Source organism: Liolophura sinensis, chromosome 5, assembly GCF_032854445.1.
Source record: "Liolophura sinensis isolate JHLJ2023 chromosome 5, CUHK_Ljap_v2, whole genome shotgun sequence".
Taxonomy (NCBI): Eukaryota; Metazoa; Mollusca; class Polyplacophora; order Chitonida; family Chitonidae; genus Liolophura; species Liolophura sinensis.
The window spans coordinates 6,983,490-7,010,579 of record NC_088299.1 but is presented as its reverse complement, the minus strand read 5'-3'; the positions used below and the strand labels follow the sequence as shown (position 1 = coordinate 7,010,579).

At 38.8% G+C, this 27,090-nt stretch overlaps 1 protein-coding gene across 1 annotated transcript in view; it reads right to left on the bottom strand.

Moving 5' to 3' along the window:
- LOC135465997 (hydrocephalus-inducing protein homolog) overlaps positions 1 to 27,090 on the bottom strand; it is an 81,510-nt gene that overhangs the window by 36,341 nt on the left and 18,079 nt on the right. The window contains 27 exon segments of the mRNA XM_064743381.1: positions 316 to 467; positions 1,047 to 1,220; positions 2,764 to 2,840; positions 3,534 to 3,688; positions 4,606 to 4,743; positions 5,337 to 5,573; positions 6,494 to 6,574; positions 7,195 to 7,336; positions 8,732 to 8,915; positions 9,241 to 9,381; positions 10,402 to 10,785; positions 12,137 to 12,165; positions 12,257 to 12,577; positions 13,286 to 13,453; positions 14,570 to 14,743; positions 15,454 to 15,555; positions 16,601 to 16,703; positions 17,048 to 17,287; positions 17,883 to 18,029; positions 19,113 to 19,301; positions 20,378 to 20,651; positions 21,174 to 21,328; positions 22,638 to 23,036; positions 23,776 to 23,913; positions 25,237 to 25,446; positions 25,755 to 25,952; positions 26,643 to 26,768. Coding sequence (XP_064599451.1) covers positions 316 to 467; positions 1,047 to 1,220; positions 2,764 to 2,840; positions 3,534 to 3,688; positions 4,606 to 4,743; positions 5,337 to 5,573; positions 6,494 to 6,574; positions 7,195 to 7,336; positions 8,732 to 8,915; positions 9,241 to 9,381; positions 10,402 to 10,785; positions 12,137 to 12,165; positions 12,257 to 12,577; positions 13,286 to 13,453; positions 14,570 to 14,743; positions 15,454 to 15,555; positions 16,601 to 16,703; positions 17,048 to 17,287; positions 17,883 to 18,029; positions 19,113 to 19,301; positions 20,378 to 20,651; positions 21,174 to 21,328; positions 22,638 to 23,036; positions 23,776 to 23,913; positions 25,237 to 25,446; positions 25,755 to 25,952; positions 26,643 to 26,768 — 4,838 coding nt within the window.

Sequence of the window (27,090 nt, the reverse complement as noted above, 5' to 3'; positions counted from 1 at the left end):
AATTGACTGAGACCACTGAAATTCTGAATGGTGTTGTTGGGACAGGACTATCATAAATTGTACACATTCTGCTGAAAGCTGTTCCACTTTTTGTAGGCCTTAGGGGAATCTGAGGGGATTCCCATGGATGTTAACCTGGTTAAGTGGTAGTACTGTATTTAGAGATCCTGAAAGTTCTGTTTGTGGATTTTCCCCGAGCTCCGACAGGTTTCCTCCCATCATAATGCTGGCCACCGTGGTGTAAGTGAAATACTCTTTGAGTATGGAGTAAAACATGTAAATGAATGTTCTGCTGACATTTTCCCCAGAACTTACGGGTCATCGGGTGAGGCTGCCACAAACATGTAGTGTCCAGCCATCTCTCCCATAGGGGGCGCTCTCCTCTTGACGGGGTAGGGGATGACACTGAAGGAAGCAGGTGGTGGGATAGGGGGACCCCTGGGGCCAAGGCCTAACCCATCCAGTACCTGTACAGAGTTGGAGTTGAAATTAGAGTATGTGCAGGATAAAATACATGTACACTACATGTACATACAGTACACAAATACAAGTTGGGGGAATATGTGGTGGGTTTTAATATACTGACAAGTTTTCTACTTAACTTTTAACAAATTTAATGACTTTTACATCCATGTATATATCCCTTTGTATGACAGACAAAGATCAAAGCTTTATGTCTTTCCAGGCAAAAGAAGTTTTAACAAATTGACTGACATTTACATCCATATCCGTCTATATGACAGTCTCATTATTTTATCATGACCTACCAAAGCATGGAAATAAATGTATTTATTTATCCTCAAGACCATTTGGCTTGAATGATAGCAGATAGTTTTCAGTAGTGGAGGAAACCAATCACCTTTGGCAAGTAAATGACGCACTTACAGACACATACAGATTTTCACCTGTATTGCAAGTTCAATGTGTAAGCCATAATGGTGACAGTATGCAAATGAATAAAACGCAAAATGATACTAACAGTTCCTGTATATGACTTGCCACACCAACAAGGTTAATACATGGTATCTAAATAAATTTTGTTTTACCTCTTCCATGCTGGGAAGTTTGTCCGAGGAAAGCACTCTCTGGCCAGGAGAAACATCAGGCTCCCCACAGTCCACCACAATGTGAGGGATGCCAATCACGATGGAAGGTTTTGGCTCCTCTGCTTCTCCATCTACATCATCAGAGGCCATGCCCTCCCCATCAGACTGAGCCAGCTGCACACAAAACAGCAGAAAACATCACACATGAAAGGAGAATGAGGTAATTCTGTTAAGTTTGACACAACAAAAACAAAAATCAGTTTAGCTCTGAGCCAGGGCTTATCAAATAATTTTGGGTGGTATGTAGTAGTATCAATCACATACATCTGCGCAAAAAGTGGACAACATCTACTTTCCCTGTCTGAGAATCTGTCTGCTTAAGCTTTCAATATCGCTTCCTTGTATGCATCAGTAGAGTTGAGAACATGACATAGACTAAATCCAAAGCCCTGTTGGGAAGGGTAGGATCTGTCTGCTTAAGCTTTCAATATAGCTTCCCTGTATGCATCAGCAGAGATGAGAACATGACAAAGACTAAATCCATTGCCCTGTTGGGAAGGGTAGAATCTGTCTGCTTAAGCTTTCAATAGGACTTCCCTGTATGCATCAGTAGAGTTGAGAACATGACATAGACTAAATCCATTGCCCTGCTGGGAATGGTAGAATCTGTCTGTTTAAGCTTTCAATAGGACTTCCCTGTATGCATCAGTAGAGTTGAGAACATGACATAGACTAAATCCATAGCCCTGTTGGGAAGGGTAGAATCTGTCTGCTTAAGCTTTCAATAGGACTTCCCTGTATGCATCAGTAGAGTTGAGAACATGACAGACTAAATCCATAGCCCTGCTGGGAGTGGTAGAATCTGTCTTTAAGCTTTCAATACGGCTTCCCTGTATGCATCAGTAGAGTTGAGAACATGACATAGACTAAATCCATAGCCCTGCTGGGAAGGGTAGAATCTGTCTGCTTAAGCTTTCAATAGGACTTCCCTGTATGCATCAGTAGAGTTGAGAACATGACAGACTAAATCCATAGCCCTGCTGGGAAGAGTAGAATCTGTCTGTTTAAGCTTTCAATAGGACTTCCCTGTATGCATCAGTAGAGTTGAGAACATGACATAGACTAAATCCATAGCCCTGCTGGGAAGGGTAGAATCTGTCTGCTTAAGCTTTCAATAGGACTTCCCTGTATGCATCAGTAGAGTTGAGAACATGACAGACTAAATCCATAGCCCTGCTGGGAAGAGTAGAATCTGTCTGTTTAAGCTTTCAATAGGACTTCCCTGTATGCATCAGTAGAGTTGAGAACATGACAGACTAAATCCATAGCCCTGCTGGGAAGGGTAGAATCTGTCTGTTTAAGCTTTCAATAGGACTTCCCTGTATGCATCAGTAGAGTTGAGAACATGACAGACTAAATCCATTGCCCTGCTGGGAAGAGTAGAATCTGTCTGTTTAAGCTTTCAATAGGACTTCCTTGTATACATCAGTAGAGTTGAGAACATGACAGACTAAATCCATAGGACTGCTGGGAAGGGTAGAATCTGTCTGCTTAAGCTTTCAATACGGCTTCCCCGTATACATCAGTAGAGTTGAGAACATGACATAGATTAAATCTATTGCCCTGCTGGGAAGGGTACATGTGTGTGAAAATTCATCAAAGTATTTAGTGGCCAGGCTTGCAGGCTTGTGTGTACATGTAGTTCATAGTTTCTTACCTCTTTGGCGGCTTTCTCAGCCTTTTCTCGTTCTAACTTCTCCTGAAGTTCACGTTCCTTCTGTTTATCATGTTTTTCTACAACACATAAAAACTTAGACTCTTAATAAAGTCCTGTGTAACAGGAGATGACACTATGATGTGATCTATATAAGTTTGTGATGATTCCCTACTGATGCACCATGTCACAGTTTCTGGTTGTTGATTAATGGGGTAACTTTTGCCTGCACAGTGGTGACTAGGTTCCAAGCTAATTGGACAATTTGTCTCTTGCAACAAATGAGAGCTACATTACCACTTTGCCCACTAGACGCCACTGAAAAAGGCAGGAATGAACTATAGACTGAACAACTCAGGCGGGAAAGGTGCTCCATCTACTTCACATAGTGGTATAGGTGCATGTGTTATTTAAAAAGAAAAAAAAACATTAAAAAGGGGCATAACTCTGCCAAACAGGATAATGCGGCAGCTGTCCCTTTTTTAACATAAAGGTAGAAACCACAAACGATGTTGGAATTTGAACAGCTGATCTGTAGCAGAGAAAACATGGGTTGATCAAATGGAATTTGTTAGGGCCGTTAACAAAATGAATGAATAAGTCATAGCTTTAGGTGAAATCAGCAATATTACAGCCTCATGAATATCACAGAGAAATGCATGATCACCTCCCAGACAGTCGTTTTATAAAATTGTCGAAACACATATACGTAACATTTCTCTGGTTCAAAAGGTTGAGGCTATTAGGTAAAGTGACGAGAAACCTGTGGTTACCTTTTCCTTTGACCTTCCTGCCTGAGGGTGGGTGACCCTCGTCTCCATCGGAGCGATCAGACGGTGTTGGAGGTCGCTTGAGCTGACCCGCAGCTCTGTCCCAGTTCTCCACCAGGTCCAAAATATCCTTCATTCCATGTTCATATGTACGGAACCTGAAAAGAAGTTCAATAGTCAGAGTTTAATACAAAACATTACGAGATTTCTCTTTTGAACATTCACTTGTACTTTACAAGCTTAAAAACCACCATGAAATGATGATGATGAATGTACATGTAGGGCGGCACAAACACACAAATCAAAGCAAAATCATTCACAGGCTTCGAAATTCAGGAAAAGAATTAATCTTAAGCTTATGTAATCTGCTGCACTGGAAAAGGAGGGCAAGTGCATGTCATTTTCAAAAAAAAAAAAATAAACAGAAGGAAAAGGTAGAGATACCACAAATTCTAGAGCAGGTCTCTTTTTTCCAAACTGTAGTTAAAAATACATTATAAATACAATACATTGATGTCACACGTTGTGCCTTTTGAAAATAATTCCTTTCTAGCCATGTGTCGACTACATAATACTGTATTCATTCCACAGCTTAAAGTTCCTATCTGTCTTGTGTATGGTGTAAATGGCATTTTGCTACTGTGCACACTATTCATTCTACCCCTACTGAAGGAAGTAAGCCTGTAAATGCAAAAGATCACTTGCTAAGTTGCACATGTAATTTATCGAACACTCGGCATTGCACTTCCTTGCATCATCAGCTACACACCTGGGAAATGTGAAGTCAATGGGGAGGGGGTGGTGCAAGTGTGAAGCAGAACCTCGAGCCATTGTTACATCAAGAAATGCTTGTAGCGTAACATCTGCAACATTACAATGTATCAGTTTCTGTTGTAACGTTGTGCTATCTTTAATGTGACCTCATGTTGAACTGGGAAAGGAACATTTGACATCTTAAAATGACATCAAGGTCCTGCAGCTGGGCATTTGACAGGTCCCCATTGGATGAACGGTTGAGGAGAAAATTAGACATATAAACAAGCAACCATGCATTCCTTCCTTTACAGTTAAATACCTCTGCATGAGCAGCATATCAGATTCTCGAGCCAGGTCTTTTGCAGGTTCTTCCGCAGCGGGGCAACCCTCGGCCACAGGGCCTTTCTCCTTAATACCGTCAGGACGCTTGCCATCTTTAGTCAAGCTTTTCTTCTTTCTGTCAAACACAAACCCACTTGTTAACTGTTTACCATAATTCTTCTAATTTTTAGGACAGATATTAGCAGTGTTGAAAGTAAGAGGAAGAGTATATTTGTTTACTGACAAAACATGTTTTAATATGCAGTAATAGCACGTCTGCAGTATTTGTGTCCTATACTTGGTAGGAAAATACCGGTATTGTTACAAACACACAACTTACACAACTTCATCAATTTTCACATATACATGCCCACTGAAGGGAGAGAAAAGAAAACAACTAAAAACCAGGTATTGTATTTGCTGTAAAAACTCAACCAAAAACATTTAAATCAAAATATCAAGTACATCTGGAGTTAAATCTCAGATTTTCTTCTTACTCGGATACCACCCTACCATTCAAGAAACCTCAAAACATGCGACAAAGATCAATATAGCTCTCAGAAAAAAGTAAAATGAGCAATTTCATCATTAACAAAATATTACTTCAAATACAGCTCATTACAACTCAAAGCCATACTTAAGGTCAACTTTTTGTGAAACTAGGTCACATCACATGACATGCAGAAATGTTTTATACAAACATGTTGCCATTTTCTTTCTGCCACCTACTTTCCATCAGGGTCCATTGCAGGATCGCTTTTCTCTGTCTGGTGAGACTCAGGACGGTCTGTAGTAGAACCTGCCTTAGCGGCCGACAAGCCATCGTCATGACCTTTGCCCCCAGCTCCTTTCTGACCCATTTTAGATTCGCTGGCACCGATACGACTCGCCGCCACACTCTTTTTGCCATCCTTGAGATCAACTGCTAGCTGTTGTTGTTGTTTCTTGCCTCGCCGTTTGCTCTGCCTGGGAGAAGAAAAAAAAAGGAAAAAATGTATAAATGGTACAAAGTGTAAATAAATGAATACCCACAGTGTGTTCCACATTTTCCAATACAACTCATCACATTTTGGTGGAATGTCTGTAACAAAGAATTAGAATAAAACACAAATTCCACCACGTGCAATGTTTCTTAAAGGGGAAGAAAACTTTAAAAAAAATGACACTATAGGCTCAAAAGAGCTCACTTTTTTCCTATCTGGTGGTGCCTGCTGCATAATTTTGCGATTTTAAAGCCTGAAAACGGCAAAGCTGGCATAAATCGCTGTGTCCATCCCGTCCTCCATCTTTAACACACTGTACGTTATACTGGGGGTGTGTTGCCTCTAAGCCAACGAGAGTTGTTAATACTGTAGGCTTGTTCGTGCAAACTCAGAACCTACATCCAACATTCCGGTTTTCCGATCGTCAAGCGGAAAACCAACTGAACTGTTCGCTACCTTCTGGGAAGAAGAGTTTTACGGGAAATGTACGAACTGCACTTTAGCGGTTTCTGACAGCAATTCTCCTCCTAATACAGAAGACTTCAGGACTTGTTCTTCGGCAAAATGGAGTCGCCCACAGTGGCTTTTGGCGCTGACTATTAATAATTTATCAACTTGAGGTACATATTAGAATTTTTTTTATAGCAGGCACCTGCGAGGAAATGCATACTCTTTTCAATGGTATTTGATTGATATTTAAATTTTCTTCTCCTTTAACATACATATAGGCTAAATACCTTCAACCACCTACTACACCTGCAAAATATAAGACTGAAAATAAGTTTTGGGGCATTTTTGGAGAAAGTGGAAAGATCTATAGTGTCCATGTTATACAATATCAGGCCAAGGTTACTGGACAGGTCCTGGTATTTCTGCAGTGACTATTAGAATGAGCAGACTTACTTCTCTTCTTCAAGCCTCCTCTGCTCTTCTTCTCTTTCTAACTGCTCAAGACGATCTCTTTCTGCCTTCTCTTCCATCTCTCTGCAAAATACACAAATCTCCACATTCAGTCATGAAAAGATAATAGAGAATATGCTAAACAAGAAAAATAAAACATTGAAACAGAGAACAAACAAGATAAATGTGTATGTTGAGTGTACACAGCCAGTATGACAAAATATAATTTAAATTTGTATTAAACCTAACTTTATTAAGTGTTAAGGCAAAGGACACTGACACTAGTATTTGTAGTAAATTGTCATGGAGGTGAATTCATATTTTGTTGACTTCAAATCTCAGTCAATGACATAATATAGGAATTCCACAATGCTTCAAACAGAAATGCAAACTTTGGAAAATGTCTCTCATGTTTTCTATAAAAAAAATTGATCGTTAGTATAACAGTGCACATAAATGTAGCACACACATCTCAGGCTCAAAATTCCCGCAGCTGCCTTGGGCTTAAGTCTGACGGTGATGAACTTGTGACTTACTATGGGAATTTTTACTTTAATGTAAACAGTTGCGTTGAACTTCTGTGACAATATTACCAAAGAAGTAGCCTTTCAGTTCTGATCTAAGTTCAGGAATAGTACCACGAGTTAAGATTATTAAGTCCGGCTTAAGTCTAAGAAAACGTGTTCCTGCGGCTGGGTACTCACTTTTTAATTCTGAGTTTCTTAATTTCCAGGCGCTTTCTGTCGACCTCGGCCTTGTGCGCCTCGGGAAGCGCGTCATACTCATCCTCAGACATATCCTCCAGTTTCTGTCTCTCTTCCTCCTCCTTACGTTTGGTTTCTCTCTCTGTAAAATAACAACAACATAAACTTTCCACTCCTTTAGTCATGTATAAAGGCATGCGTTCACATCTCAGTCCTATCCTTTCAAAGAAGGCATTAAGAAACAATCAAATATTAAATAAACACATTTTGTAAAAAAAACTATGTTCACGTAATAAGATTCACAAACTGTATCCCCAATTTATGCACACTGTGATACTTTCTTCGTGTATCACATGGTGATTTTATGTGATGCACACGAATCAAATTCAAAACATTATCCAATAACATAATAACTGTCAAAAGGGGCTTAGCCTGTTAAACAGCCAAAGTATCCTGTCAAGTGGTCAAAAGTTTCTGTGAAGCCCATCACAAGCAAACACAGATAATTTTCAACATCTTTCCATAGTATCAGGTGTATGTAAAAAGTGTAAGTGTTAGGTGGTATGTAAAAAGTGTAAGTGTTGGGCACACAAAAAGTGTAAGTGTTAGGTACACAAAACGTGTAAGTCTTAGGTGTATGTAAAAAGTGCAGGTTTTAGGTGTATGTAAAAAGTGTAAGTGTTAGGTGTAAGTACAAAGTGTAAATGGTAGGTGTATGCAAAAAGTGTAAGTGTTAGGTCTGTAAAAAGTGTAAGTGTTAGGTCTGTAAAAAGTGTAAGTGTTAGGTATGTAAAAAGTGTAAGTATTATGTATGTAAAAAAGTGTAAGTGTCAGGTATGTAAAAAGTGTAAGTATTAGGTCTGTAAAAAGTGTAAGTGTTAGGTATGTAAAAAGTGTAAGTATTAGGTATGTAAAAAGTGTAAGTGTTAGGTCTGTAAAAGTGTAAGTGTTAGGTATGTAAAAAGTGTAAGTATTATGTATGTAAAAAGTGTGAGTGCTAGGTATGCAAAAAGTGTTATGTATACATATATCAGGCTTCAAAGACTGTGGAAGTTGTAATATTTAGGTGATAAGTTTGCAGACAATGAAAATTATAATATTTATGTGATAAGAGTGCAGGCTGTGATAATTGTAATATTTATGTGATAAGTTTGCAGACAATGAAAATTATAATATTTATGTGATAAGAGTGCAGGCTGTGATAATTGTAATATTTATGTGATAAGTGTGCAGACTATGCAATAGCTAATATTTATGCAATAAGTATGCATACTATGATAACTGTAATATTTATCTGATAAGTGTGCAGACTACGTCATAATTGTAATATTTATGTGACAAGTGTGCAGACTATAATTTATTTATTTATTTAATTGGTGTTTTACTGGAATATTTCACTTATACGATGGCGGCCAGCATTATGGTGGGAGGAAACCGGGCAGAGTGCGTACAATGCACACGTAGTTTATGTGAATTAATTGAGTATAATTATCTGTATGTGACAAACTCAGGGATGACTCCTGCTGGCCATGTTTACCTTGTTCCTCATGCTTGGCTTTCTCCTGTTCCTTCAGCTTACTGTAGTCCAGTTTGAGTGTGACAAAAAATAGGAATCGCCGGTTGTTCAGAGCTTTGAGGATGGCCTGCGCTGTTGTGTACATGTTCTGGCTGAACAGGGTTTCTAGGCCATCAAACACCACACCCGTGTGACAGTCATTCAGCTAAAACACATACATATACACACACACCAAAATTAGACCATTCAAGACAATTTACATGAGGCAGGGCTGCAGACCCTGAGGAATTTGTGCTTTTGTCAGTATTTGAACAAGGCTGATGACATTTGATGCCAGGAATCTTAGGTTTTTTTCTGGTTTTTCATTTGATGTTTTGGAAAATATCTCTTGCAGTTCTCAAACGATACCATCCTACCTTCCAAAAAAACCTCAATACACTTTTCTAAGGTCAGTGAAACTCTCTGAATCAGGCAAAATGAGTAAATCAGTCACAGACATTTTAGGTCAAAAAGCAACAAATGTAATTTACCTGTAGTCTTTCAGCGAGAATTTCGACCAGGAGATCGTCAGGCAAAACACAGCTCATCAGGCCTTCCTCTCCTGCCACACTGGCACTGACGCTCAGACGACGAGCAATTGGCGCCAGGAGAGGGGGTGGGCTGCTGGGTACCTGGGATAAATCATACAGCTACTAATAAACAAAATGTATGGTTAACAAACACGAAATCTAATCAGAGAATGAAGTAATTTAAAATGCAGTTCTTTATAACCATGCTATCATATATGCCTAGCATTTAAAAATAATTTAATTACACTGTTGCATAAGTATGAATGCTTACAGATGGACGTGTGCCATGTATGTAATTAATATAAACAGATAATGGAGATTTTCAAACACATGCAAAGAACTTTAGTGGTACAAAACTGCTGAGAGTACAATTCTCACGGTAAAAATCAGTGGTTTCTATTAAACAAGACTTTATACATCATTATCACCAAATTTGTCATGTGTAAAATCATATTTAAAGGTACTTCAACAGCCTTCAATGAAAGGTGTTCAAGCACAACAAAGTTAAAAAAACTGTAAAACATTTAGTGAAAAAGAAAGTCCACAAATAAGCATGGTAACAGCATAACTTGACCAAAAATAAAATGCATAAATGACCAAAAAAACTTGTCCTGCATCAGAATGTACAAAACTCATGTGGAAAGTTCCAATTAAAATCGTAAAGCGTAAAAAAAAAAAAATTAAAAAAAAACCTGGTGGAAAACTTAAGGTGGGACAGGCTGACAGGACAGATGAAAATTAATATCAAGCAAATTTGCACTGGAAACATTTATTTATTTATGCGATTGTTGCTTAATGCCAGACTCAAGAACATTTCATCTGTTACGGCAGTCAGTTTTATGGGTGGAAGAAACTGGATTGCCTGGGATAAACCTTGTACCTTTGGCATGCTTCAGACAAACTTTTCCACAAGTGACTTTCATTCAGTTATGCACACAATATTGGTGGAAGACAAGAGTTCTTCAATAAACGTAAGATTGTGCTAATTGCCACATAAGTGTGAACGACCACTTATTGTGAACAAGACCCCCCAAATAGGGAGAGTGAGAGAATCTAAGTAACTATAACTACAAATCTAACTATAAAGAAATCCTAGCATGACTTTATGGTAGCCAAACCTACCTGACTGGTGGTTGCACCATCAGTAGTGGACGTATTAGCCAAAGTCTTGGTGCCTGCCTGACTGCCGCCTAAGTGCTTCTCAGTCTTCCCCTTAAAGTCTGAAAAAACACTAGTCTTACGATGGGCTGAACTCAGGGTTGATACAGCCAAGACTGGTGCAATTGGGAAGACAGGTGCTGTGAGAAAGTACGCAGGGGTCCAAACGGGGGGAGAAAAAAGGAAACAACGTGCAGAACAAGCAGTTAGTGAAATTATTAGTGAAAGCATACAAAAACAGCCAAGCATCAAGCAACAACAGCATAACAACATGGGTGTTTTAAGTTTGTTCTCCAATCTGCAAGCCATAGCCAGATATTCGTTAAGATAAATGATCTGGGGGCAACTCTAAAATACATGTACATTGTACATGTGTAAGTCAAAATTTAAAAACTCTGGACAATGGTTAGTTTTTGGTACTGGGAGTAACACATTTGTTACAAGTAACACATTTGTCACCTCATTGGTGAGGGGGTGTGTGTGGGGGAGCAAATTTTTAAGGTCTAAAACCCCAAAAAGAAGTTGTAAGATTGTTTCTCAAAATCTGACACAAGTCCGAAAAGTTGTTGTGGAATCGGCCCAATGTGGTGTATTTCTTCTCAGTCAAGAGCACTGAACTCTCCACTGTAAGATGCTGCATTCCATGCACAAAAATACTTCCTCTCATAGGAAAAGTCCTTATACCCATCATGGAGCTTAAAGAGCATTTTTATTTCCAAAATCTATAAAAAGATTTACAACAGCTTCTGTGATGGGCTTGGACCATAAAATCTAGCATGAAGCACAGGCTTAAAAGAACAAACTTAGTTGTTTCATTAAAAGCAATATTATAACATTTGCAAGGGTTAAAGCCATGTTACAAGAAAGAAACAAAAAAAATAATAAAAAAATAAATATCTGTAACTAGCTATTGCATACCCATTTAAATGCAGACTCACTTAAAAAAAGCCAATGCACACATGTACAACTGTTTAGCATAAAGTTGCTTTAAACTTGTGTGTAAGAGAAGGCTTAGGGCAAGGGGAATGTAATGGTTTGGGACGCTCAGTCTATAGCAATTAACGAGACGAAGCTTCACGTAACAGTCATGTAATCAGTGACAACAAAGATCAATAAGTTATATAAACATTAAAAAGTAGCAAATATGTTTTTCACCACAATAACACAAACACCGTTATACAACTGATAACAGGGTGTTGTGGAAGGAAACAGTCTGGCTATGAAAACATGCAGTTTAAGCAAAATGTCAAATACACAGGATGGTCCAGCCATACATTTTCTGGGAAGAGATAATCTACTGTAGCAAGCCATGTGTGAAGCATATTTAGCATCGAGTACAAAAATAGTGCATTCTATGTCAGCAGACCTGTTCATAGCAATGTGATTACATGTTAGTATTGCATATATCTCTATAATGTGATATAATCTCACATACATACATATTTTATGTATGTGAATTATAATGGGTAAACGCTCACTGGAGGATTTATGTTTAAAAGGCAGCAAATTTTTTAAATCCCATGAGGTGATGCTAGTGTAAAGAAGTACCTTAAGCCATTGTTAAGTCAAAAACTGATCGCAGCATTAAGATTGACTTTAGAATATTGTAGTGCTATCTTTAATGTGACTTCATTATGATGAGCTGGAAAAGGCATGTTTTATGTCAATAAACTGACAAGTTCTACCGTCAGGTGTTTACTGGCTTAACAGCTACATCATTCCTTAGTCCTGAACCCATGGCATGCATGATACAGTATGATATGTCAATCCTACACTCATCATGCACACATCCTTCACAATCCCAACATGGGACATGTACTTCAGTGTTTGGTATGAGCCAGTGTGCTGGTACAAGTGTTTACTTGATAGTTACCAGAGCCTTTCGGCTGAGCTTGCTGTGTGTGGGCCGTCACCGCCTCCACACTCAGTCCACCAGCGATTGTCCCACGTCTTTCAGGCTCGTCACCCTCCTGTACTCTCAACTCCTCGGCTTTGCGCTTAGCTGTCTCAGAGCACATCTCCCGCGCTCTCAGACCTGCAGGCGTGTTCCCGTTGGCAATGGCGTCCATCACAACCGAGTTGACATTCAGTAGGGCAGCTTCATAATGTTTGGCCAACATGACAGCAGTGCTGGTTTTTCCTGAACAATAGGGAGGTAAAAAACAGAACATACAGGTAACAATCACGCCATTGCAAAACACCCTGAAAAACCTGTCAAACAAATTAATAACATATTATTTTAATAATAATAATATATTATGTTAATAATAATAACATATTATGTTAATAACAATAACATATTATGGATCGCACATTTAAATTGTCACAAGGTATCAGTCATTTTCATTCTTCTTAATAATTAACATATCACAGATATTTTAGGGCTGCAACAGACTAGTACTATGTTCTAAGGCATGAAGAGTCCCCAAAATGCCATTTATGGACACAAGACAATTAACTTCCTCTTTAAGCTTCACAATTTCTTCAGAGACGGAACAATATTTCTGTATTTTCTGGAAAGGTATTGTCCCCAAATATGAATCAAGATGCGATTTGAGACAATAATACATGTACTTGTGGAATAGAAAGTTCATGTCATAATACATGAGCCCTTGATCTCATATCAACATGACCTGTTACTGACTTTATTAATCATTAATCGCATCCTCAAGTCTTAATCTTAATCCAATGCAAGTGGACATAGTGAGAAGAGTCATGTCAAAAAGCTGTATGAATATCCCCAGCTTTGCTGATGGGCTATAATGAGACCCAACTGGAAATCAGGTGGAAGCTGCCAGGTATAAATAGACTTGAATTGACTCCCGAGATCAGTTGACCTGCAACGTACCTGACATCGGAGCTCCGTTGACAATGACAGCAAGCCCACGCCTGTTCCTGGCAGCTTTGCCCTCAGATGACAGGTCGATGCCTAAGTAGCGAGCGATGGCAGCAGATACTGGTGTGATCTCCAGCTCACCTACACCCATAGAGCTGCTCACAGATTCGCGCAATTTCTCTACAAAAAACAAACAGAATGCTTTAATGCAGAAATATTCTCACCCAGAGTAAGTCAGTGAGTGAGTGAGTAAGTGAGTGCTTTGGGTTTAACATCGTGCTCAACAATTTTTCAGTCATATGACGACGAAGGAATCCTTAAGGTGTATGTGATGTGCCTCCTTGTTGCAACACGGATTTCCACCGCTCTTTTATGTAGTGCTGCTTCACTGAAGGCAAGTAAGCCGCTCCGCCGGAGCCAAGCGAGGAAGTTGTAAAGTCTTAAGTGTGAATCGACCCAGGATTGATCCTGGATCTATAGCAGACGCTCTACCAACTGTGCTACCTTAACCGGAGAAAATATACATATACATTTCTGAGCCAAATATGACAAAATTTTACACCCTCAAGACCTGGTGATACATTGAAATTCCTCAATTATTATTTTCAACATCAACTTTGCATGCAACTCCTACATTTAGTTTTAATAACTGGGCAACCCCAAGCCTAAACAAAAAGTCTGTCAGTAGAATAAAGCCCTCAAAACCAGTGTATACAAACTGTACTGACTGAACAGGCCGACTACAGGTCTACCACAAAAAACATAGGTGTAGGTGTGGGCAGAATAATGCCCACAAAATCTGCCTCCAAAAGTTAACCTAATTCTTCCGTCTTTCCAACCACTACTGTGACCATGCAATATTTCGAGAAATTCTGAGAGAGCTATGGGGTGTGGAGAAATAATATGCAAAGTTTTATAAACCTTGCATCTTTAGTGACACAAAGAAATTATTTTTGAAGTCATTTTCATAATATTTGTATGCATAAATTCCAAGGGAAAAAGCGCATTAGAGGTTGAAAAGGTTGAAGATTTACAGTAGGCCTATACCAAATCCAAGTGTACATGTACCCAAAAAGCATGACTGTAGTCATAAAGATGCCCTCAAAGTTTTTTAACCAAAATTTGCCCTCAAAATCTGCCTACACAAACTATACTGGCTGACAGATTTGGTACACAAAAAAAGTGTAAGTGCAGGCAAAATAATGGATTATACTCTCAGAAATCTGCCTACATTTACGTAAGGATCCAGCGCACTAGCCAGATGACTGGAGAATCAAAGTTGTTGTGTACACATACCTTCTACAGCATCGTCCTTCTCCCTGTCTGCATCCTGTTCTATCTGGGTGAGCTCATGCTGCACCTGCTGGGGGGTGGATGAGGAGTCGGGGCGAGATGAGGACAGCTGGGGGACATCCAGAGTCGCCACTGGGTCCACTGCGTCCTCAGAGTCATCCTCACCTCGCTCAAGTGCTGAAACAACAATAATACAGCTCCAGTGTCCTGTTAACAAATACCTGTCATGTGTAAAATCATATGCACTTAATATGTCCTGTTAAGTGAAAATTTGTAAAACCTTATCCCTGGTATACTGTATGATTTCTTGTCATTGTTAAGTGAATGGCAAATGTTCAAATACAGGATGCAAATGCTAAAAAATAGAATAAATAGAATAGGAAAGACATAATGGACAATCAACTTACAGAGATGCTTAATAAAAGATAATGAAATCAGTTCAATAATAAGCGAACCATTTTTTTGTTTTTCCTAATTTCCGGTGCAATGGGGATTCAGACACTTTGTTCCCCAAGGCAGTTAAATATACTATGTGTTTCATTTTGGCAGACGTCAAAATGTTTAAAGTCGGCATAAAGTGAATAGTTGTGTATGCCTCAAGTGAGGTAACGGCAAACAGTATTCAGACACACTTCATATTATCTATTACCTTAATATTTTGTCTTACCAAGAACTTCTAAGAAATTTTCTGAGGTCTGTTTTTGAGACCATATTTTGCACATTCTATAAGCTCCTAAAAATCCATTAAAACTTACTAGAATGACCCTAAGGTAGTTCCTAAAAGATGATTTTACAGAATATAACTATTTTCAAAATGCACCGTACACACACATTTTATGTAAAAAATTTGCCACATTTTCTGTAGGCATAGAAAGCCGTATTTTTACCTTCATTTCTGTCTCGTTCTTCTTGCTCCTTCCTAAGCTGTTCAGCTGCTTCCTCAGCTTCTTGTTTAGCCCTCTCCTGCTCTTCATACTTCCTTAACAGATCTGGGAGGAAAAAATAAATAACTGTTTCAGCAAACAGACATATCCTGAAACAAACGGAGCTTACCCTATACAAAATATGAAACATAACCTGACATTGATGTATTAGGACCCGGGCTGAGCTATATTAGAAACTGTCTTGGTTAACACACAAAGTCCTGTTTCTCTGTTTGAATCGATGTATTCAAAGGGAAATCATATCCTGTTTCTCTGTTTGAATCAATGTATTCAAAGGGAAATCAAATCCTGTTTCTCTGTTTGAATCGATGTATTCAAAGGGAAATCAAATCCTGTTTCTCTGTTTGAATCGATGTATTCAAAGGGAAATCAAGTCCTGTTTCTCTGTTTGAATCGATGTATTCAAAGGGAAATCAAATCCTGTTTCTCTGTTTGAATCGATGTATTCAAAGGGAAATCAAATCCTGTTTCTCTGTTTGAATCGATGTATTCAAAGGGAAATCAAATACTGTTTCTCTGTTTGAATCGATGTATTCAAAGGGAGGTCATATTAGGACAAGACAACTGTGGCTTCACACTGCAATATCATCTGGTTTACACAGACATGAGTAATCACAGATGCACATGGATTTACTTCTCCATCACTGTCACATGGTCAGCCTAACTGAATCCCTTACATATTAGTCCATTACACTACTGTATCTGGATGAGTCTTTCACTCGTGCTTAGTGTGGAGCGAGGACAGAACTACATGTAGTTAGTGATGCCCCCAATGGACTGCAAACAATATGGTACAGGGGAGATAACCCATGTTAAATATCTAAAGTCAAAAAGACAGATCTCCTGGCTACATACATGTCTTTTTTGTCTTTCACACTTCTATTTTAATGGGCATAGGCTCTCTTACACTATTTAACTGTGAAAACTTTCATCCTCAGTTTCATCTTGACTGTCAACTGAGTGTGTTTCTTACGTGTAATGGTAGGACAACTTTTACACTCTCAGTTAGAAAGGTATATTTAGTAAAAAATTCATATCTCACAGAAGAGAGGAAACATTCCTCTAAGCAAAACTAAACAGTTACACAGACCTTCATAAAACTCCAAAAGTTCTTGTGGCAATTTCTCGCCAGGTAAGCGTGGGGGCAACAAGATGGTACTGTATTCATCATAGCCTTTCATCAAACGCAAAATCTGAAAACATTAATTAAGGTAAATAATCCTGATCACATTAATATAAAACAAATTTTGAAAATCAACGCACTGACTGTGAAAAGGTGACCAAAAAATCTAAAATTGCAAATACAAAAATCATGATAAACTCAAGTGAAAAATTCAAGTGAAGTTGAATGTGATTCAGTGTTAATCACGCACAATTTCACCTGACTTTTTCACTGCATTATTACAGCTTGTTGATTAGTTAGAGATAAATCACTCAACGTAACACTTCCATACTTATATTGTACAGTCATATTTCTTTACGAATCACCCAAAGCTTGTCAACATTAAGCACTGTAGAACATGGACAAATTTCTCACCCTCTCTTCCTCCAGATAACCTTTGTCAAATTCCAAGTTATAGAACTCCACAGGAAAGTCGCAAGGATTCTTCACCAAGATTTCCTGTTCGTCTCCGCTGCTGTGTGCCAACACAGGTCCAAACTCCTGCAGATTGGGCTCAAACTCCAGACGCGGTTCTCTCCCCTGGCCTTTACACAGTAGCATAATTCTCTGGGTGCTTTGGCTGATGCGGATTGGAATTCTTACCTCATAGTAGCGCTATTTAAAGGAACAGGAAAAAAAAAAACAACTTCAGTGACAAATGAACCCCATGATGAAGAACAAGTAGTTTTATATGTATATCATCCTCAAAAACAACAAAATGCAACAATGTGGTCCATCCACAGAGGTGCATGTTGCTGAAAATGTGTGAAGCCACCCTTCTCACTGGGAAATACCACGTAGATTTTCAGGTGCATGTAGATTTATGTCACCAAAAGTCAGGCAAGCTGGAGGACCTTTACCTGATTTCTCTCTTAAAACTTCCTTTATTACTGAAGTTACCCGGTTGTGAAATGTATTTACAACAGATTTGCATTAATTTGTTAAATACTGCTTTCAGCACTTAATGTTTATAAATACACGGAGGTGATAGTGCAAAACACAATGTTCAGCAAGCGAAGTTTCAGGTTCAATATCTCAAGAATCTCTTGTAGTGTTTATCTCCAAACAATGTCATTAAAATTGGCTGAATGGACGAGGTCAATGAAACAATGACAACCCAAAATGCATCACTAAACAATTATCGTTCATATTATTTTGTATTTTGTGGTTATATTGTATCATACAGTAACATTAGCAACAGCTGATTTACCTCTTCCGTTGGCATAAACTTGACCTGGACGTTTGACCTCTGACCCGGCATCAAGCTGCCAGCAGGGGGCATGACCTCAAAATGATGCGGCTTGTTCTTCTCCAGCTTTTGTTTACGTTTGAGGTGAAGTGGTAAATGCTTGTCAGTCTGCTGCCACAAAAATACAAGTTTGCATTATTACCAACAACAGTTTAAGTGATGCACAATCATTTCATAATGAATTACATGCACAAATTGTGGAAAAGACATAAGACATGTAAAAAATATTATGAATATTAAACATATACATAATACAACATAAAATTTCAAAAACAGAACTCAATTTAGTCAACAGCTATGATGTATGTATGTATGCTTGGGGGTTTAACGTCAAACTTAACAATTTTTCAGTCATATAACAATGAGGAGTCATTAGGTGTGTGTACATTAGGTGTGCCGCCACTGATGTATCACGTCGAAGACATCAGACATGACACCTCACCCAGTCACATTATACTGACACCCGACCAACAAGTCCTGATTCCTTTCTGTAACATCTCAGTGCTGAGTGCCAAGCGAGGCATCAGCAAGTACTCTAATTCCTCAACCTTTTCACATATGAAAGAGCAACTTTCAGTGCAATTTATGCATGTTTTTAATTTGATTTTGTAGACAAAATTACATTAATTGGATTCAACAATATCAGGGGCTCACAAAAAGTATAATTTTAGCACTTATAATGCCCTCAGAATTTCCTTGAATAAACACTTTGCTAAGATGCAAAAAGGTTGGAGAATTACAGTACCATTTTTATAGTCTTTGGTATGACCCAACCCACTGTTAATTCGGAGGTCTCTCGACTTCATTGACCACAACATGTGTATAAACTAATGAGATAACGACAGAATTCTCAGGTGAGACGAAATTACATTATTCCATTGACACTGAACATTCGACTGTAGCATTAATCAGTGAATACCATAATATGACGATGAACAGACCATATATATGCAGGTCATAAGAAAAATCGCAGCATATAATATGTATGTTGTGGAAGCACCACTTCAACACTACCTGTTGCAAGAGGACAATCTGTCGTTGCCTCATCAGAAATAGTTACACTACCCCAACACACTCAGGGGATAGCTATCCAAATCCTGGTAAAGTAACATGAATAGTTTCTATACAGAGTACTGTATATGTCAATATTGTGAGACAGGACGGATGTAGCCAAGCCTGCGCAACACATACCTGTCTGCGATCACTACAGTGTGCACTCCATTCACATCTGACCATCTGCTGGTTGTACAACTGGACAGTGACCACCTTACACTCGCCACACTTCACCTCGCTGAAGTCCAGCACGTCATCGGAGATCTGCATGTCAGGCATGGTCACTTCTGCACACAGCTTGATCCCTACCATTGGACCTCCCAAAACCTACCACATCAACCATCAGAGCAATTCATTACTTTTCTGCCATTTACAAAGGCTGTCCTCCAGACCAGAATAATCACAGTACTTATGACACTAAAACATCTAGTCAAGTCTTAATCATAAATCATGTTGTATTGAGGTGTCATAACCTAAACAGCGACATTTGTGAAAAACAAAATGATCACAATTTGATTGACGAAAACTTTTGAAACCGGCCATTGAGCTCATGATTGTAGGGTGACAGAAGAAACTAGGCAAACATACACGCATACAGTTTCTTCTGGTACATTAATACTGATTAATGAAAATGTTCACTTAAAACAACTGATTTCCATTCACAATCTGAGGTAACTTTTTCGTTTTCTTTTCATTTTCATGATTATATTAATAGTAGAATCAAATCCTATTCACTAAGATTCACTTTTCTGAGGTCAGTAGGTATTAAAGAGACATCAATTTTATTTTCTGTTTTATGGGCGACCTGACGCTAAAAAATCCAAAAATGGAATAGAAATAAAATTGAAAATCAACCTTTATATTGTGTATGATGTGAATATCTTTTAGTTTACAACTGGTTTCCAGTTGATCACATGATTATGTGTTTAACAGAAAGACTTAGAGGTGGATACAGTTCACCGTTAAATTGATTTTTTTTTTTTTTTTTTTTTTTTTTGATTGGTGTTTTACGCCGTACTCAAGAATATTTCACTTATACGACGGCGGCCAGCATTATGGTGGGTGGAAACCGGGCAGAGCCCGGGGGAAACCCACGACCATCCGCAGGTTGCTGACTGACCTTCTCACGTGCGGCCGGAGAGGAAGCCAGCATGAGCTGGACTTGAACTCAGATCGACCGCATTGGTGAGAGACTCCTGGGTCATTACGCTGCGCTAGCGCTTTAACCGACTGAGCCACGGAGGCCCCCCGTTAAATTGATGTGGCCTAACTAAAAAAAAAACAAAGCAAGGAGAAAGTCGTACCAAAATCAATCAATTATTACCTCTAGCAATGCCATGATACTTCTGAAAAAATCAAAGTGAACTAATATTTCCCTCAAAAGCACCGTACATCACACTCACGTTTATTTGTGCAAAGGTTTCCACAGGTCCCAAAGGCAGGTTAGCTCCCTTGGGATCAAAGCTGACCATGAAGTCAAGGGTTTCATGATCGGGAGCGCCGGGCAGTTGTCTGACCTTGTCCAGCTCAATGCTGAAACCTTCGGCATGGAAATTTCCCCGCTGCATTTGAAAGGAGACCGGGAACCAGCCGGTATTTGTGGCACGCACAACATGAGTTCTAACAGTTCCCATGACAACATAACCAAAGTCTAGTACGTAAGCCGGTAAGACAGCTCTGGAAAGGAAGAATATTTCATTATGAGACTGTTAACTTGTATGAATTAGTCAGTAATATGTCTGTACTCACGGCTGAAGTGTTCATTATCGAAATGATTTCATTCCTGGGCAACACAGAAAAAGTATGTTGGAAATTTAACTATGCAGCTACATTAGGGTGTGAAAACCGTGATCTAAAACTGATATCTTTTATGCAAAATGGTGGAAGATTTATATCAGGCAATCCCTGAAAAGTTTTTGAAAAATTGGAAAAATGCAGAAACTCTGTATGCATTCTACACCATTAAAGCATGCTTCGTTACAACATGTGATTCACAGTCGTTAAAGTTTTTCCCAAATTTTCAAAAACCTACTGTATATGATTTCAAAAGTTTCATGTGGACTGCTGGCCTTGAAATCAGCCAACCCAACCAATGCAGTTTTGTCTCCAAAATGAAATTCAAAATGTGGATAAATAGCAATGATAGTTGCTCTTTCGTACGTGAAAAGATTCAGGAACTATGTTAATGTCTTCGCTTACTTGGGTTTCGCGCGTCTCTTGCCTCCTTTTGATTCAGCAGTGCCGTGGGGTGTGGAATCCTGTTCCGATCGTGTACCTTCCCTTAGCACAGAGCTGGCAAACTCCTTTACAATCAGTCTCTCCATCTCCATTTGTATGTCCAGAGCTGATGGCTGCTGGAAACAAACATAAGGGAGTTTCAAATGTACTATAGAAACAGTGTACAGTGGTGGGGTGTCACGCCTGGAGCAGGGTAGAATGCAGAATCAAAACAGCAGCATCACTTTGTCACAACATTTGAAAAATTATTTCAACCTGTAATGAGCATTAAAACTGGCACACATCACTATTTATGATTTCAATTGATGTATGTAGTGAAGCATTATTGACTGTTTGCTCCTACCTGTTCATCTATTGTTATAAAATGTCTCTGGGAAGAGCAAATTATGCAATTTGACAGAATTACCCTCTTTAAATAAAGGTTTCATTTATTTAAATACACAAACTACATTTAATGACGTTAAACATTTGAAATTAAATGCTCGCTTTTATAATAATCCAGGACTGATGCCAATAGTTCACAAGTATGAATTTTCCATAACTTATTTGTCAATAAGTTGTTTTGTACTTGTTTCAGCTCAACAGTGCACCATAGTAGAAAAAATACAATGGTATCACACAGGCAATTATATTTACAGATTACTTTAAAGGTATTCATAATCTAATAAGAAAGAACCACATTAAAATCAACTTCTCTGTCCCATGTTTTGCAATCTTTCTTCCTTTCGCACACATTTTCCATTTGTACTTTACTAATTTAGTGATGCAGCATATACAGAAGAACAAAAATGTACACTGTATTTGCACCTCAAGTTCAGTTTGAAAAATGAACCTTCAGATGCAATTTATGGTCATACAGTCACACTTTTCATTCCAACACTTAGTTTTCATTCCAACACAAGTTTTCTGATAAGAAAGAAATGAAAACAGTTCATAAAAGCCCTAAATCAATCAGAATCAAGCAAAAGGTGTCGCATGAGAAATGCTAAATATTCAGTTCTGGATTGAGCTGTAAGAGACAATACACCCAATTATGGAACATTTCCTGCCTAAAAAAGTCTGGTCAAAGCTCTGTAAAAACACATAATTCTCTGCCAATATGTAGCAGTGCTTCTAAACTACCTCTCTGCTTCAGGAGCTCGCTACTTTGTGAGTGCAACTATACAGAAACATTGGCAGTGGAATTTATGCATACCACGAGTATGAAAATGAAACCAAAAATGATTTATTTGTGTCAAAAACTATACAAGCTTCATAAAATTGCAGATTATTTCTGCAAAATAAACAATATTAGGAACATTCCAAATTATTGGTAGCAGTGGTGGTTGAAAAAGTTGAAAAATTTGGGTGTTACACAAAAGGTACAAAAACAATGACATGTTACAGAAAATAAAACAGTGTTAAGTGTTTCTTCTACCGACATACCGCGTTGCCTGTGTGCTGCTCTGGCTGGGTGTCAAGCTTGGTCTCCTGTTTAGAATGTCTGGGGGTGATGTCTAACTCTGTGTCCTTCTTTAGATCTGGGACCAAGGACTGGGCAGACCGGGACCTGTGTGACATGGGGTCTTGTACAGAGGGTTCCTGCCAGCCAGGTTCTGGACCCCCAAGGTTCTCTCCAGCCTGTCTGAGCAGGTCACTGTGAGGTCCCTCCAGAGCCCGGGGAAGATCGAGGGAAATGCGTGGGAAGACCCCCTCCCCAGTGAGCTGTACGGTATCTGGCTCAAAGTGAGCAACCTGGATGAGGAAGCTCTTGGTGAACTTCTCGGGTACGCCAGGGGTGTAGCGAACTGTCAGCGTCTGCTCACTCATTGGAGCAATGTAACCCTGCAATATAGCATAAGAAATGGTGAAAATCATGTTGGGAGACACACAGCCAAACTAAATAAATAAATAAATCCACAACAGTTTCATGATGGCCATATAGGAAAGTGCTATATTTCTGCATGTGCCATAAAAAAATCCTTCCTAAAAAAAAACAAAAAAAAAAACAAGTCATGTATTTTAATAAACTGTCTTGACACATCATCCACAACAATTTCTTAAAACACCGCACTTAGTTTGGAGAAGCAGTTATTCATGGTATTTGACCCTAAAATCATTTTGCCCGATTCTGAGAGTTTTATTCATCTTATTTACTTATTTATTTATTTGATTGGTGTTTTACGCCGTACTCAAGAATATTTCACTTATACGACGGCGGCCAGCATTATGGTGGGTGGAAACCGGGCAGAGCTTGGGGGATATCCTCGACCATCCGCAGGTTGCTGGTAGACCTTCTCACATACGGCCGGAGAGGAAACCAGCATGAGCTGGACTTGAACTCACAGCGACCGCATTGGTGAGAGCCTTGTGGGTCACTACGCTGCGCTAGCGCGCTAACCAACTCAGCCGCGGAGGCCCTGTTTTATTCATCTTAGAAATGTATTTTGAGGTTTGAGTGGAAGGTATGGGATAATATACTATTGTAAAAAGCAAGATCAGTATTTTATTATCGTCATTTGCTTCTCAAAATGCACTGTTAGAGAGAATATTTTGAGTAAAAGCGTATTCCTTTATGACTTACAGTATGTGGAATAACAACTGGGCAGCCTGGCTTAGGTCGCTTAACCAGCGCTGGGTCCATGTTAAAAGCTGTGAATTCGAAACCCACTTTTCCCGTGTTCATGAGAGTAATTTCAGCACAGGCGGCTTGATCATACAACTGTGACAAACAGAAACCAATGCAAATGTAGGAATACATCTGTGACAAACAGAAACCAATGCAAATGTAGTAATACACCTGTGACAAACATGAAAACCAATGTAACTGTAGTCATACATTGTAACAACCAGAAAAACCAATCCAAATGTAGTCATACATTGTAACAACCAGAAAAACTAATCCAAATGTAGTCATACATTGTAACAACCAGAAAAACCAATGCAAATGTAGTCATACATTGTAACAACCAGAGAAACCAATCCAAATGTAGTCATACATCTGTGACAAACATGAAAACCAATGCAAATGTAGTCATACATTTTAACAACCAGACAAACCAATCCAAATGTTGTCATACATTGTAACAACCAGAGAAACCAATCCAAATGTAGTCATACATCTGTGACAAATAGACACCAATGTAAATGTAGGAATACATCTGTGACAAACAGAAACCAATGCAAAATGTAGCCATCCATCAGTGACAAACATAACCACCGCAAATGTAGACTGACATGCTAATCCTCATATCTTTTGGGAACTATGTTTCTTTAATATACAAGTAGTGCAACATATGTGTAATTTAACAAGATTTTAATTTCTCAATTTTCCAACATTTCATTATGACATCATCAAGAAAACTTGCCGAAAAATTGAGTCAAAATGAAGGTTTTGTTTTTCAAACATACACTACTTGAGTATTATGTGAAACTTATTGGTATATATGTTGTATTTCTTTATTTTCAAAGAGAACTGATTAGTTTTTCATTATAATACAATTCCTGCAAACACAAAGCAAAACTCAAACACTGTTCTTTCTTTTGTCATGATGATCTATCTAAACTGAACTATCACAGATCTGATAGCACCTAATCAAACAACAATGCTTTGGCATTCTTCCTCATACTAGGAAGATTCGAAAGTAACAGCGAAGCAAAAGACCATTTATTTTTTCACTTGACATGAAAATCCAACAGTTTGAATGGCAAGAGCTTTGGATCACCATTTGAAGAATAAAGCAACTGCATAGCTAGGAAATATCAAGCTTAAAAATAGCTGCCTGACATTTTTAGAAACACCCCTTTGAAGAAAGTGGCAAAACCCACATTGTCCAGCTCCATTAATATACAATAATAGACTGTTACTTGACTCAAGTAACCTTGGTCCAATATTATACAACATGGACAATATAGGTCTTACCACTTTCTCTAAAGGGGTGTTTTCAATGTTGGGCAGCTAATTTTAGGCTTAAATACACATGAACGACTACCCCAAATAAAAATATTGTTAATATTACTAGCACACCTAGGTGCCCAGTCTGACCTGTTTGCCGTAATCAATCTGGAGTGTGTCAAAGTTGTACTCCACCAGTGATGCCTCACCCTTCAGTGTCAACTCATAGGTAGGCCCTCCCTCCACCTCACACACGGCACGCGCCTGACCCCAGATGTCTGCGTGACCATAGAAGGTCAAGGTGACCTGTTCCGTGTCACCAGGGCGCAATGTCCCATAGAGAGGCAGGATGTCAAACACCTATAATACAAGCAACATTAGCAACTCAAGGATTTTTTTTTTCATCTTCAGGAAGCACATTCATTTTGAAGAATGTAATGTAAGGCTATAAGCCATAACTTGCAAAGACCATAATATTTATTAATAATACCTGATAAAGTTTTCTTCAGTAATCAGTCATAGCCCTCTCAAACTTTCAAAACAAAAAGATGTAAAAAAAAAAAGTGAAAATGACATTAATTATCATAAACAGCTTCTGTTGCTGACAACCTCTTTATTTTATAAAACACAGCGTTTACAACAAGGCTGTTCCACAAAGTGCACCATACCTCTTCAACGCCCACAGGGGAAGGTTCTCTGTCCTCATTAAGCAATGCGGCCAACACACTGTTTTCTTCCAGCAGAGTTTTGGGGCGCAGATCAGGTGTGGTGGGCATGGGAATCTCAGATATTCTGCTGTCTCCAGCCCTCTCTGCTTCCTCTTTGTCTATCCCCTCCTCAGCACCCTGTTCTTCCTCTAGCTGGCCCTGGAACATGGATAATCATAACATTTTACTGGTGCTTTAGGTTGTGCTCACACATTTTTCCCTTACATTGAATATCAATGAAAAGCTCAAATTACATGTTCATTGGTCAGATTTTATTTGGTTGGAGAAAACCAAAGAGCAGGGAGTAAATCGCCAACCTTTCCAGGAACAGGACAAACCTCCTGACTTAAAGCCACAGTGAAATCAAATACATTTGCTCAACTAGCCAGCACGGCTCTTAGGCAAACATCATAAAGCCTGATGCACAGGTTGACAGGCAGGCATTTCCTACCACACTCAACTACTGTTCTTCTATTCTTTCTTTTACAAGTTTTCAACAAGCCATTAAATTGGGAGGCGGCATAATTTTGAATGCTGTGATGTGGCACTAGTATGAAGCAAGACTGTGAGCCACAGTTATGTCAAAACTTTATTGTCATTCTATGTTACAATGTTACATTGTATCTGTTTCAACTGTACCAACGTTCTGCCCATTATAATGTTACATTATCACAACATGGGAAAAGAACATCTGATGTCACTAAAATACTGTGAGGGTCCTGTTCTCCACTGAGGTTCAAACAAACATGAGCTAAATTTTGGTTTGCTTTCAACTTTTCGAAAAATTTTCTTGGCGTTATAACAATACAGTTTGTTATCCTCAAACTCTTCTTCAATCTGCTGACTAACCTTTTCTACCTCCTCTTCCGGTATTGTCTCAACATTGTGATAAAACATCTTGTTGTCCTTAACAGGCACTTTCTCACTCTTCTCAAGCTGGGCCTTTTCTACCTCCTCAAGGATGATGTCCGTTTCCTGCAAAGTTAATTATTTAGTTGTCATTTTAAATAACCTCACTGGTGTGCTGTAAATAAAATAATGATCATGATAAGGAAATGTCACAAAAAATTTAATTGGCTAATTTCACATTGTATTAAAACATCTTCAGTATAAAATCCCCCCCCCTCAAAAAAAGTCAAAGAGCAAAGCAAAGTAAGGAGATCACTACACCCCCCCCCCCCCACCCATCCACCTTCTTTTTACACGACTGATCAGCTTACATGACAGCATCTTCCTTCTGATTTGGAATGATTAACCTGACAGCAGATTGTAGTTAAAGGCCACATCAACACAATTT